The 15,288-nt window shown below is 40.3% G+C and overlaps 1 protein-coding gene across 1 annotated transcript in view; it reads right to left on the bottom strand.

Moving 5' to 3' along the window:
* The window catches only part of LOC139657450 (peripheral-type benzodiazepine receptor-associated protein 1-like), a 65,513-nt gene extending 57,418 nt beyond the window's left edge, over positions 1 to 8,095 (bottom strand). The window contains exons 1-2 of the mRNA XM_071535292.1: positions 7,244 to 8,095; positions 621 to 821 (exon numbers count right to left, since the gene is read on the bottom strand). Coding sequence (XP_071391393.1) covers positions 621 to 821; positions 7,244 to 8,095 — 1,053 coding nt within the window. The remainder of the gene's footprint in view (positions 1 to 620; positions 822 to 7,243) is intronic.
* Positions 8,096 to 15,288: the final 7,193 nt, after the last annotated feature.

Genomic DNA, 15,288 nt, shown 5'->3' with positions numbered 1-15,288 from the left:
ATTAAACGGATCTTCTGCCATCCCCCTTAGGCTATGCAGAGGTGTGAAATTTGGGACAAGGTCACTATGGCTGAGCATAGTACCTGCCAACTCACAGTTTGCATTAGAGCTGCTACAGCAGTGCCCCAGATAAAACATCATGAAAATTTGCTGCATACCCAAGTCCAGGTAACTGAACAATAATCCAACAGAGATGACCAATGACCCCCGGCTTAAAATTGTAACAGTACAAAACTTTCAGGTACTTTTAGATATCTTTGCCTCTACAATCCATAGAATATGAAGAACCAGACAACTTATTCCACTTTAGACCCTGTAATGTGAATAGTGTTATAAATCTACAACCATCGTTTGAGTAATGTGTTCAAAATCTCACAATCAAAAATGCTAATGTTTCTGAGCAATCTTCACATTGTTTTGAAATCAGATTATTGTGATTCTGTAACTGTTATTCTCCAAAATTAGTGGGAGCTTATACATGAAATTAAATGAAAACCACTAGTGCAATTGCAAATAACCTTAGTAGGGCATCTCTGGAATGTCCCCAGGCCCTGTACATTTTCATAATCTGTCAACTAGCAGAATTGGTACCGGCAGACACTACAAAATGCTAGACGTACCTTTCTTATCCCTTCCACTTCAAAACCATTGAGGTTCGCATAAAGAGAGTGGTGCCTCTTGCCCAACATTGACGTTGGAGTGAGATTAGTGGTGGCTGGGGCTGCCTTGTCCAGGAGTCCATGGTGGCCGTCCTGCTCCTGTTGTGGTCCCAGGGCTTCAGCCTCCTCACGGCTCTCCATCTCTCTGTCTGCCGATGCAGGCTCAGGCTGCTCAGGCCGAGTGCACAGGTCATACATCACTCTCTGTCAAAGTCAAATAGCGCAGTTGGGATCAATATGACCAAATGAGGTGTCCAGCCAAGACCAAGCCATCGCTGGCTTTTCATTTGTTGAAGGAGAATTACACGGATCGGCTGAGCCAGGCTCACTTCAAAATGAGAAAGATGTCACTGTCCTCTTTTCCTTACCCGTTCTCCAACAGTTCACAAGACAGAGTAATTTGTTAGGACTAAGGTGAAGTGTCTGAGACCAAAGCAAAGCATTGTAATTGCCATGGTTGTCAGTAACCAAATACCAAGCCTCATAAACTTGTAAATCCCAGTCGAGGAGGAATTCAAAGTGACAAAAATAGCACTACTGGTGGTCTTGTTCCTTGCATGAAATATTCCTTACAACAAAATGGAATGTGCCATATCCAAGACAAAACCAGTTAGAGATAACCCAGGAGTTGGGAAGTACCCCCTCCCTCCCTCTTCTGTGACGTTTTCCGAAAAGAGGACAATCAGCTCCAGAGGGATTTTACATATTTTTGGCCTTGGCTTCTGACAGTAATTCTATGAACGTCAGCGTCCTTGTAGCGTTCTTCGGCATACTGTGATTAGTATTAATCACAACAGTGTAGCATGCAGATTCAGAGCCCTACTTACTACATTGGCAGAGCCTGTGTCTTCATGCCTTCCCACTCTGTCGTCTTCTAGAGTGGAATGGATTTGTCATAGCTAGATGTCCAGAGAAAGACAGACCAGTCCACTTCTTATTCTGAGTGACACTGAAACACTGCATGTAGGCCTGATATAGCCAACAAGAACAGACGAGAGAGAGAGAGAGAAATAGCGAGAGAATGATCTCACTAACAGGTCTCCACTCCAGTCCCCATTCTCTCATGAAGGCTGAGATGTGGGTGGTGTGTCGCGGGTCTTCAGCTGTGCGTTTGTCCTGATTGATGCCGCTGTCTCAAAAAGCATTTCTTCCAGATGCAATATGACTGGATGAGCTGCCTATTCCCATCTCCGTTACAGCGCCATAAAGGTGAAGAAAGAGGACGAAGGGAAAAAATGTGTGTGTGTGTATGTAAGACGGTGAGCGTTGGTGAGAGGAGGGGGTAGGGAGGATTGCTTCCATCGTCCTATCACAAAAAGGCAGGCTCTGAGACGGGGCCCAATCATGACTGCGACTAGAGCTCGTTTCCATGGAGATGACGCTGGAATGATGTTGGTTGCCTATTGATTGTTCAAGAGGCAGTCCACACTGCAACACAGGCAGGCTGCAGGAGGCAGGCAGAGAGAGTGTGTCCAGACTAATTCTATGTTTTTCTCCGGGTGTATATTAGAACAACAAACAGACACAAATACAATGATTGAGGAGGTGATGGGTGTTAGTGATGTTTTAGTAATATAACCTGCCATGGCTGCTTTTTGTCGGTGTACATAGGGCACTATAATGCTACAGTTGCATTGTATTTGTAAACATGGAGATAAAAAACATATAAAGCACTAGGCCTGATGCGGCAACAGATTATTTGGACACACTTTGTTACACTACACTATGGCAGTATACAAATGAACAGTGAGCCTAACTCTCCCTCTGATCCCACAAGATTCATATCTGCTAAGAGACCTTTCAGCTACTCCAGCTAATTGCCAATCAACTGGGCAAGCCAAAATGAATATATGGAAGCCTTAGGGATATTATCACATAGACATCCACAGTTGGTAAAATAGAGTTACAGATGTATTTTGGGTATCATTCTAAATAACTCTTAACTAGGTAAAATGTCTTAACCAGTTTAATACTGTATACTGTACTGTAGTTTTGCTTTCTGAAGCTTCATTGGACTGAGCTGCCTTGATTAACTGCAAAAATTCTTGTTTCCAGTTCCCTTTAAGGTGATTTTTACCCTCTCCACTAAAGAGAGGAGCAATGTTTGCAGTATGTTGAGGCTCAAAATTCAAAATCCATGGCAGAGCACAGCAAAGTTAAATATATATATATATTTTGCTACAGTTCCTTCTACCAGTGCAGTCAAACCTGGCACTGTCACATTTCAACATTGTCTCACACTGAAAAGAAGTGACATCCATTTTTCCCTAAACTGTCTATTATCCCAATTTAAATGCATGAGAGAGACACACAGCCCACAGTATCGTTGTGCAAAAGGGTCGATTTTGACAATGAGGTAAAAAAAAAAAAACAGTCTCCACCATATAGAGCAAGCCCATGCATATCTCTCACAGCAATGAGCTACTTATTCACCCCTCAAACTGGATTTTGCCATTTCTATGCATTTAAACTTTAATTACAGTGTGTTCACAAGACCATGACCTTAGTATTGAATGAAACCAACCCCGACATGTACTCCACTGAATCCTATTTATATTCTGCTTCAGCTTCTTAATTTAACGCCTTGACTGGGATGAAAGGTGCTGATAGCAGAACAACCAGCAAAGTAAAGAATGTGTGAGAGAGGAACAGCTGCTACACAAGAACGCCACCAGCATAAATCACATGTTGTAAACAACACACATACAGTAAATACAAAAAATGTGTATTGAGCATAAAACAATTACACTTTATATTCTAGCAGCTTAACTTAATGCATGCCAAATAGCATATGCTCTGCACAGCCCGGAGCCTTAGCCAGGCCCATCATGGCTCAGTGGTATTGACAGGCTGTCACACTGACATGCGCTTTGACAGAGTCTGCCTGTCTGCCTGCCATGAGATTGAAGAGTATGCTCACAGTGAAATTTATTTGACGTGAAATTCTCTCCAAAAAAAATAGGAGAGGGAGGGAAAGGGGCTTCTCTGAAACTTGACTTGAAGTTTAGCAGTCAGATAACTAACTTTCAATAGCTGTCAGCTGACAGTGTTGTGTTACCATGGCATCGGCACACCTGTCAGATGAAGCGATAGCGGATTGCTCTAAAATATAATGGGAAATCTTTCTACTCAGTTACAAGTAATTCACTTTTTCTACAACACTTAGTGTCTGCAATCTGAGGGAAATCCTGACACACTGAGCTGTACATTGTTTCTTCATCACCTGCTGTGTTGTGTCGCACCCCCCTCTATTATTAATAATTCCTCTATTCCGCTTCATTCCATGTCTCCTAAATCTCTTTGGTTTTCTCTCTCTCTCATTTGTGTCCTCAGAGTTGAGCAGCTTGTCAAAGCTCGAGCACAGTTAAGGCCCAATCCATAACTGACATGCGGTGTCCCCTGTTTAACTCTGTCAAACCACAAATGGCTTTGTTTACACAGTGATTTACTGAATTGAGGAAATTGTTCGCACTCTTAAAATTGATTGACTAAGCTCATGACATAAGGACAAACAGAATGTCACACTTAAACCTGAGTTTTGCATTGTGAGATTGAAGGTTTGTTTACAATGTTGTTTGTAAATATTGAAACAGACCTGCATTTTAAGTTATGGTGGTTAAGAAAATTGCAAAAGCTTATTTTCCATCTACAAGTCAAATCTTTCAAGAACATGTGAAAGTAGGGGAATAATCAATAAATGAAGGACTGTATAATCATTGGCCACAAATTAAGTTAAGCCATCATTTTTGGAAAAATCATTATGATAACCTTGTCTCTGATAATGAATTGTATATCTGCAAATTTTCAGGTGTAGAATGCCCTTTAAGATAAAAAATTCCTAAATGGCATGAATCAATCCATTCATCATGCCCTTATTTTGGAATGGATGTCATCTTTTGTTTCAACATACAAAACACTGAGTGCATCCAGATGCCAGTTACTGTGAAGTCAAGGGTGATGCCATGGAAGTGCTGTGCATAAGAAACATGAAACACCCATGAGGCTGGGCACTGCTGTTTGGATACTGTTCAAACTTTGATTAATTATTCAATTTCCTCTCCATGAAAACTTGATCCAAAATGTGAGAGAAGGAAACACATTGACCCACTTCTGCCACCCGTCTCCCCAAAACAACAGGCATAACAGATCCACCCACACATGCTGCCCCTCCCCCTGCCAACATGTGGCAGACTTCACCTTCTTTCACAGCCTTGCTACCCATGACAACCGAAATTCACAAAGACACAGCTGTATTTCAGAGCATACAAATCATATTAAAGATGTCTCACATCATATAGTTAGCAACAAATAAGGCTGTAAAAATGACCACAGAGTTTGGTTCTCCTTTTCTGCATTAGCATGTAGTCTGTGTGTGCAATTTGATATAAACCTCTCCTCATGAATATGAATAATAGCTGTTGTTTTGTTCTCCATCTTGCTGCTGTTTTCCACCCTCAACTATCACCCTTTTACAAAGTTGTAGTGCCAGAGAATACTGACGCTTCACTCCTTTCTGGAAGGGTGGGGAATTGTCGTTTGGCTCAAATAGGGGGGACATGTTTGACAGTTACACAATGTCTTTGCTTGAGTGGGCCTACTTGGGATGCCTACATAAAAATACTGATTACATGTACGCTCACACTAACAGGAACATGGCAACAATAGATGTAAAAATTTTAAATATGGCTATTGGCCTATAAATGTAAAATTTGTTATTTTATTGACAAGAGCTGACAGTGGTCACAACATGGCCATAGTCATCATCTGGTGATGCCTTTGACCCCATTGTTACCAAGGTCTGTCTGGACTGGGCATGGGTACTGGTTTTTAATACGCTAACTTCTGTGAAGCTGCCGGCGTTGTGCGTGCTCAATCAATATCATATTTGTCTGCTTTATTTTTTTTTGTTCATATGATCATAGGCCTAGTTAGCCTGCCAGCTTCTGTGACATTAACTTCCTGTGTGATTATCAGCTTAATGTTTAGATAATCATAAGCCTAGGTTTACATCTATATGTAATGAATGTTTCAGAGGAAATTATGAGGCTTTTCAGGAAATGCTTGTCAAGCTGACATTTGAAGTTGACGGACAAGCCAAACCCCACTGCAGTACAAATCACATTTTCATATTTTACTAATTATTAATAATTTAGAGCTATATTAAGCATATATATTCAGCATGGAGTAACGGCAGTAGTGTTGCACTATCAGTGACAGACATTTTGCTGAACTGCTTAGCTACCACAGAGCTACATTAAGAGAGTCTGAAAAACCTTGCAAAACCTTTGAGTGCATTTTGTCTTTTGTTCGGGGCAGAGAAACTTTTTACAAATTGTAGTTTGATATTTTTCCCTCAGATTTAAATATATTATTTTGTTAATCTGATTTTGTTCTTCCATAAATTTATATAGGCCTAAATACAAACAGCATCTTGTGTGCTTACTATTAGTGCTAATATTAGTGTCAAAATTCTATGCTTCAGCCATTATACCATAGGACTGAATCACCCTTATCCTGTTATGACACTTGTCACCTCAAGGTGCATCTGAACTCTCAAGGATTGTGTGAGCCTGTGTGGGTTACAGAAATATTGGCAGTTGTTCTCATTTAAGGCAATATCATATTTGAATTCCGTTTGGGAGTAAATTATTCCTTTAAATCACTTGGGTTACGCTGCAAGTTAGGGCCCAAGGTTTATCATATAAATAAGATGTCAGGCAATCCAGCCTGACTACCTGCTTTTACATGCCACAGACAGTGAAAGGGAGAGGTTATGATGTGATCTGAAACTTTGATCTGGTTAAAAATGATTAGCCTACCAACAAATGTACAGGATAGGTTATAAAAATATAGGCTCAATTATTTTACTGCTAAGAGTCATTGAGGGTTTCACGGTCTGTGTAAGTGTGTGAAGCTACCAAAGCAGAATTGAAATAGACACTTTATACAAGAAAATGTTCTCTCCCACATTCCAAACTTGCTGCAAGCATGAATACACAGTGCACATTAATACTTTTTTTATGAAGGAAAAAAAAAACTTCTCCAAACCAGCGCATGCCTATGCCTCATTTAATGCAACAGGGCTATTCATTTTAGGATCAATTTTTCCATTAATGATCCGTACCCACATTATAACCTATTAATTATTAAACAAACTTATATAGTAGGAAGAACTAGTAGCTTGTACATAAGGGTTCAGACCTCCATCTGCCCCAAGGCAAGAAAAACACTTCAACACCAAAACGTTTTTTGTTGTATGGGACCCATGGGAGTTCTGCAAACAAGCAGCTCTCTTAGCTAAGTGCAATCTGCAACATGACTTGTGCTCAAAATCAGAAATATACTTTATACTTTTACTTTATTAATGCTTAGCAAACTCTGAATCATGGTGCATTTTTTCCACTGCTGCTATCTGGCTACTTTGAAGACGGAACCCAACACTGGACTGAACCTTACTTTCTGAATTAACAACTAGTGAAAAGGTTGAAGAGTAAATGCTCGTAGTACAGTAATTACACACCCATTAGACAAATTTCAAGTAAAGTGTAACCATGTGAGGAATTTGGAAATATGAAGCAGCTTACCTCCTCCATGTTTTTGTCCAAGCATTTGGAGCAAGATGACCTGACCGACCCAGAAGACTCAGAGGGCTGGAGGTCCCAGTCTGCATGAGGAGCGCTCTGAGGGTGGCAAGTTTCCGGAGAGCTGCTCCGACAGGTGTCCCCTACCACAGCAGTGGAGCAGTGGTCAGCTGCAAAGACGTCCCTCCCTAAAGGCTGTATTTGCCGCTCTTGCCTGGCTTTCTTGCTAGGCGAGTGGGAGGCACTCAGGGATCTCTGTGACGAGGCCCTGGAGTAGGTCAGAGGTGGCCCAGTTTGACAGACACTTTTAAATCTGTGGCTGGGATGCCCTGCTCTCTGCCTCCCCTGCAACAGTCTCCCATGGGCCTCTAGCAGGTGGCAGAGAAAGAAGGCCTTCTCCAGCTCCAATTCCTGTCTGTGATGCAGCTTGTAGACTGCCTGCTCACCATTTATCTTCTCATACAGCGTCAGCAGCTGCTCCAGCTTTTGATACGTTTCTCCACCGCCCAGACCAACAGCCTCTTTCCCTGTGGTCTCAACCTTACTGAATTGTCCACCGTCTTTAATGTTCACCTGCTTAGCCAGCCGACGCTGGGGTTTTCCGGGATGCCCGACGGTGTCCTTTTGGCATTCATGCCTGGCAGTCAGCTCCCTCAATGCCCTCTGCTGTTCCCTCTCTGCCTCTTCCCGCAGGTGCCTAAGCTCCACACAGAAGTGCCGGCGGGCCTGCTGTCTTCGGCCCTTCTCTGCCTCCAAATCAGCACGCAGCCTCTCTAGCTCTCGTCCATGGTCCGTCTGGCCCTGGCATGGTTTCTTGGATGAAAGTGCCAGAGGGTTAGCCTGGTCTTTCCTCATGATGCCATATTCACAGCACACCAGACAAGGAAGAGGGGACGCCTATTCACTTTCTAAAGAAAGGCCATGCAGCAGGACTGAGAAGAATGATTATTGGGCTCATGAAGTGCAGATGGGTGATGGGTGATTATCAAACATGCAGCATGCAAATATCACACCAGGTCACTGAAAAGAGATGAGACAATGGAGGATGTCAGAGCATTGGAAGTTTAGAGTAGGGCTGAACAATTAATCGAAATTTTATCGAAATCGCAATATGGCATACTGCAATTTTCAAATCGCAGGAGGCGCAATATTTGTTAAAGGTGAAAGGTGTGTCAAAATATCATTTTAAATTAAATATTGTCGTGCTGCAGAGATGTGCTGGCCTACACATCATATTCTACAGACTTCAGAAAACATCTTTTTTTGGTACAGAATACAGATCCCTGCAAAAATCACACCATAATCATTTTAATACGTTTTTCAATGAAAATTAGAATAATGATGTAAAAATTATCATTCCCTCTAATATCGCAAATCATATCGCAATTGCAATATCAGTCAAAATAATCGCAATTTTTCAAAATCGTTCAGCCCTAGTTTAGATTAATGTTCAGGTATTTTAAAAAGTTTTAGAATGTAGAAACAAGAAATTCAATGATGGTAGCATGGTGATGTATAGGTGATGATTACTATATTACTTCTCCCTGATAGAAGGATTCAGATCAAAAACAGGGCAGTAATCTGATTAAAAGGTTTAGGATAGGTAGCACAATTAAGGAACTAATGTATATGAATGAAATCTTGCAAAGAATTAATAAAAGGAGAAACAATACGCCTCTCAAAACTCTCTCATCATGCAAGACGGGGCAGGAATCTGTATCAGCCTGGCAAATGTGTTTTCTCTTGTAAGTCCAACAAGTAGGCCAGTTGATTGTTTATCTGAATGCCGTTTCACGCCAAACAAGGTGGTCATGCAATGGCTCATTACAGATACTTAAACAAGTTACCGACATATTTTCTACATTCATGCTGTCAAAACCTGGCTTAATGAAGAGATGTCCACATTCACGAAAATTTGTGGCAGACCAGACTAGGTTGACACCCTTTAGTTACCCAGACCAGAACAAATAAACTTATTATCCATCATCATTTTGCTCAATAGGACACTTGATCGACAGAGCTTAGGTTTACATACAAGCATGGTCATTTATAAAGAACGATGGTCGGCTGAGGATGCAACAAGTTAGCTTACTGGTCAACTTCCATTGAAACGCGCAACAACACGGTACCGTTAGCTAACATTAATGATGAAGCGAAGCTGATTCACCTTAACGCAAGTATTTTAACCTAACGTAGCAGACACATGTCCGAGGAAATACTAGCTGAACTCAACTGTGTCCATGTGTATATTTTTAACGAACGCTGGTGTAGCGTTCATGTTACCGTGAGGATGCACTAGGTCAATGGCTAATTAACTAGCTTACGTTGGCAAACAAAGTATTATTCAGAAGCTGGTCAAGTAATGTCAACATAGCTAATTAGTAAGTGCACATGGACCGCTTGTAATGGCATTGTAATAAGCCAGGGTGTATCAACTAATACGCCCTGCTAGCCAACGTTAGCTTAAGTTTAGCCATAACTTGTATCAGACTCACCTCTCAGAGTTAATATTATGAAACTTTTCATCAAAATAGCTTACGTTATCTTCTTCTAGCCAGTGTATTTTCGTCGACAGCACAATTAGCTAGCAACACTGACACTGGTAGCGGTAAAATGACCATATAACCATGCAAGACGGGGTTTGTTTATCTTTCACAGTCACCCGTGTCAAACTGCATGTAGAAAACACGACGGCGTCTCAGCGTCATTGGAGCAACTGTCCTGTCCAAGAATAGTGATGCCTTCCCGTGCTCCTTGTAAGCTAGTACGCCCGAAATTTAAAATCGTAAATACGACTTGTCGCACATTTAAATGCCTTTCGTCAGAAATGATTACAAAATGGATCCTGCAACAAAAACCGTTTTTTGGTTACTTCTTTTGTTTTGGAAATCAAGCGACAGTCCTAATTTGTGCTGCAGCGGCAGAATAAAGAGGACAAATTATGTAGCCTATCAGTCATGTAATTGAAGTTCTAAATAATTTAGTAGCCAAAAGTTGTTGTAGGCTATACATCACTTTTACCATCAGTTATTGACACGGCTTCCACGCCTTCTGCCCCGAAAAGCTCACACCTCAAGTACCATAGAAAGTTCCACCTTTCCAGGGGTGTCCAGTCGTATTGACCGACTTATTGGCTTGTTCAAGTGCGCTTCTCTGGTAATTACAATATTTCCGACAGAACGAGAAGGCAACATAATAATTGAGCCCGACCAACTGGTGTGGGATGGATGACCACTAGTGGCTATTGGCTGCTAGTGCTGAGTTACCCATTTACAGTGGCAGAAAATGGTAGGTTAGTTTAATAATATAATCAGCTGAGGGAGTTGAGAGACATTTTATTTAATTTCATTTCATTTTATTTTATTTTATTTTATTTATTTCAGTTTTTGTTTATTTGTTGCTTTTAATTTTACATCAACTAGACACATGGCATCCAAGAGGCTCGTCCTCCATGAGTTCTGTGCCTAATATGAATAAAATGTAATAATTTTACGAAAGCAAAGTGTTAAACTGTTGAATTTGAATTATTGTGACTGGTTCTCAGTTAGTCTTAGAGAGACTGCTTTCTTCTTGTTACAAACACATGCTTGTGCTCTGTGGCTTATGTACACTGGACATATGTACATAAAGGACATATGTACATATGTCCTCTGGGAGAAGAAACCAATGTTATAAAACCAATATACCTTCTCTGGAGGAAGAACCCAATCTTATAAAACCAGTAGACCTGTATCTCCTCTGGAAGACGAATCCAATCTTCCACTGAATTGCAATGTTAACACTGAACTTTCTGTCAACAACTGTTTTGATTTGTCATCTCTCCCCTATCGCTTTACTTGCTCTGTGTGGTGTCAGATGTCTGCACAGGGTTTGATGACAAGAAGAATAACTGTACTGCTCTCTTTTGTCTGTTTCATAGCAGTGTCATGCTTCCCTTGCTGGCTTCTTGCCCTGATTTGTCATTGCCACACTCAGAGGCAGTCACATTATTTCTAGCCGCTTCACCATGTTCATGTGATCAGATGGCAGAGGTCTTCAAGTTTCTCTGCAGTGTGGTGAACCTTAATATCCTACCTTCCCCTTAACCAGGAAACAAAACCCTGTTTATGCTTCGCTCATAGTGACATTTTAACACATCTCATCAGTTGGATTGTCAGTGGGACAAAGACAGACAATGTAAAGAAATCACAATATTTTTTTCCTCTTTTATGGTATTGTGTTTGGTTGGAAAAACCAAAAATACTATTGAGATGTATTGAACGAGGCTGATATCAACTTTGTTAGCAAAAAGGCAGAATTGTTATAATTCTGGTAATAGGAAAATACTGTTGAAAACATATGAAATACATCCTTAAGATAAAGCAATTTAGCCCCATAGAAACTTTAGCACACTAGAATTTATTTATTTATTTTTTCCTAATATTATATATGCAAATATAAACATTTCTTTCTTTAAAAATGCTCCTGATATTGTTTTGATTAGCAAGCTTTCATTCTTATTGCTGATATTGACTATGTTAGATGATAGATCTGAGGTCTGTTGCAGCATCCATTAAATGCACCTGCCACCCCATGCAACTGAACGGTGTCCAAATGTTGACGTTTTCTTTCAATGTACAATAATTATTTAAATAATAAATTGTGCAATTTAAATCAGTAGCCTAACTAAATTTTCCAAGTGGGAAAAATAATATTTGTTCTCACACTTTAAATCAAACCTAATAATTTCAGTATTTGTACAAAACAAGTGTCCATTCCTCAAGGTCATTATCTACTATCTTGAGGATCATCAAAAATAGACTTCAGAGGTTTCAGTAATTCTAAGAAATTGTTTTATGACATTTTACAATTGACCCCACATCATGGGATCAGTTGTAACATCCACATTATGTGGCTTAAAGTTGCACCTGAGCACCTTTCATTTGTGAGGACTCTGCAACTAGTTAGTAGATAGATGTAATTGTATCATGTTTAGAATGGGCATGTCTAGAGTTAAAAGTGTATTCTGGTGTTCCATGCATTTTATGGTCCCCAGTTTGATTATGAAATACTGGGCACAAAAGCTAAAACACATGTTGCTTAAGTCTATGTCAACCTCTCATTATTATCAGTGGAGTGGCTCCACAACATTTAAAAAATATATATGATTATTATTATTATTAGTAGTAGTAGTAGTAGTAGTAGTAGTAGTAGTAGTAGTGTTGTGTCACAGTATGCTCACCTCCTCAGACATTTAGTATATGATTACCACTACCTGGGATCATCCTAATGTTCTGTTCTGTACTTTTTTTTTCACGTGAGGATATAGTGAGCAGGAATGCACTGTATAACATGATACCTGGGACCTTGATAAAATGCTTCCTGAGATTTCATTATTTGGCAAAGGCAGTGATATTGAAATGTATAAATCCCCTAAGGTATGCTACATACCTTTTCAATATCATGTTGCCAAAATCCACCAAGGGGACAGAGCGTACCGTTTGTGACCACTGGGTGGCGTTTGTGTCAACAGCAACAGGGAATAGGCCATTTGATCTATCTTCTGGCAACAATAATCACTTATGCAAGTGTATTAGTTAACAGCGTCTCTCGGGTTTGTGTGTGTGTGTGTGTGTGAGGGAGAAAGAGACAGAGGTAGACAGAGAGAGAGAGCTTCAGCATACCCGTCTCTGTTATCAGGGTGTCCTTGGGCCGCTCCCTCTCTCATTCCCATCTCTGCCTGTTCACGTGTGGCAGACTGTTGGCAAGAGGCAGAAACAGAGCAGAGAGGGAGAGAAACTGGGCTGCAAGACTCCCTGTTTCCCCTGCTGAATCCCAGTCACCATTTAATGCATAATTCTGCACAGTAAATGCTGTATTCACTATCCCCAGTAATGATATGTGAGCAGATAGAGAAGTATGAAGAAACTAGAATTACATTTCAAGAAATCTCTGCAAAGAAATAAGTGTTTTTCTCTGTTACCATGTTCTGCACTGTACATCTGCCTTGACCTGTATATACAGTATTTCTCTACATAGCTGAACCATTGCACATTTCTGTACTTCCATCTGCCCTGCTTGCAAAGTCATGATCTGTGGCCATGCACATGACTTGTACATATTCCTGTACATGTCTTTCTGGACACATCTCTCTATGAATCCTAATACCATCTACAAATACTAACAGTGCACATTGGAATGTCCAGACTCATTTCTGTGCATGTACTTTTATCTGTGAATTTACTGTTAGGTGATTGTTAAATCTGGTAATGTGAATATCTTACAGTATACATTTGTCTGTCTGGAACACTTCTGTATAGACATTTTTCCATCTCTACACCTGATAATGTGAATAGCGAGCGATGCATACTTGCTCAAACCTGTAAATTTGTTAACAAAGACAATGTCTATTCATTTTGTTATTGTATTATTCTCATTATGTTCAATTGCTGTAATTACCTGTTGTATTATCTTTCATACTCTATTCTTATCCTATTCTGTGCTGATGCGTTGACCCACCTCCCCCACGGGAATCATCTGGTTTCTAATCTACTGGGAGAATAAAGTGGCATTTTGTGGTGATTTAAATTTACTGGCAGCATAAAGTGCTTTGTTTGACATCAACATTGAATCTGCATGATGTATCACCCACCGTAATTTGTATTGAAATAAAATTCCAAGCAGATCCCCTAGAAGTTGCTCTCATTCACAAGAGCCAAATGACCAGAGGGAGGTATAGTGCTGTCGTACGGTCTTTTCTTTCCAAGACATTTGAGTCTGTCTTTTTTATTTTGATTCATTGTACACCTTGTCATGCATGGGCACTGTGCTGCAGTATTTGCATGGCAAGAAGCATTTCAAATGAAATCCTGTGCAACACTGCTTTTCATTGCCATTTTTAATAAATACAATATCTTCAAGGGTAAACTATGACCAAATTTATTTTTTAGTACAGGCAGCAATCTGTGTCTATATATATATATATATATATTCAAATGAATTACTTAACAGTCTTGGTATGTATGATAATGGAGAACTGTGTCATAGTTGTCACCACCTAGGATACAGAATACTCCTTGTCACCATGACCCATTTAGAACTGTTCTCCAAGACAAAGGTGGCAGGATGTCGCACAGCATTATTTGTGTCAAGTTCAAATTCAAGTCCCACATAACTTTGTGAACAGAGATACTGAAATAACTCATATTTCTGTGACAGTGGGACACCATGACATAACTCAGGGTGGTCTTTATGCTGCTACTCCTAACCCCTTCACTACTGTACATGTCTCTGAGTTATGTAAGATATTCTCTGTGGACACGCACAACGGCTGACCTCACCAAACCAATGAATCACTAGATTGCACTATGTTTTCGCACGAACAAAGGCATTTAAGACTGTGCACAAAAAGTGTACCCTAGAAGGTTCATAATTCATCATTCAGAAAGGTCCATTTGCTGGGATTGTGTGTCTCTGCCCTGGACACTAAAGTGAGAAAAAAGAATCATGGCTCCCTTGGCTCTTTTCTTCCTTAAGGCCTTTTGTTTGCAGTAGCTTGAAGTTTCCTCTTTCATCACAGACCTATTACAGACCAACGCAAGCTTTGCTTGGCACCCAAGAAAACTTTGATTGCATTGCGTTTGTTTGTGATGTATATGTATCAAGCAGGTTACCAAGCTAGACTGGAAGCTGATTAATGGACCTTGGGTTTGAATACTTTGTCCATCAACGCGGTAAGCAGCTCAACCAAAGAATGATTTTCTCCTTTCAAGTTGTTTCATTTGAGTATCAAAAGAGGTCTAGAGGCTTACAACTATTCAGCATTTCACAAGAAAAAAGCAAAAATTAGAGATAAATCTGAAAAAATAGATATCATGATAAATTTGTATAGCCAAAGGGTCCCAACCCCCAGGTTGAGGACCACCGATGATTGATCTGTATGGAGGTTGTACTGTTCAAGAGAGAAAGTGTCTGTCAGCGATCCCATTTCAAGGCCTTTAGTAGTGGCCTGGGACGTTGACCCTGCTCAGCCACAGGGCCGGATCAGGCACCATCTAATCACTGGTGAC

This window comes from Centroberyx affinis, unplaced genomic scaffold (assembly GCF_046629955.1).
Source record: "Centroberyx affinis isolate AG114_WGS23_722 - 3 ecotype Tasmania unplaced genomic scaffold, CSIRO-AGI_Caff_v1 ptg002686l_1, whole genome shotgun sequence".
Taxonomy (NCBI): domain Eukaryota; kingdom Metazoa; phylum Chordata; class Actinopteri; order Beryciformes; family Berycidae; genus Centroberyx; species Centroberyx affinis.
The sequence above is the reverse complement of the archived record's forward strand: the minus strand, read 5'-3'. Positions and strand labels throughout refer to the sequence as shown.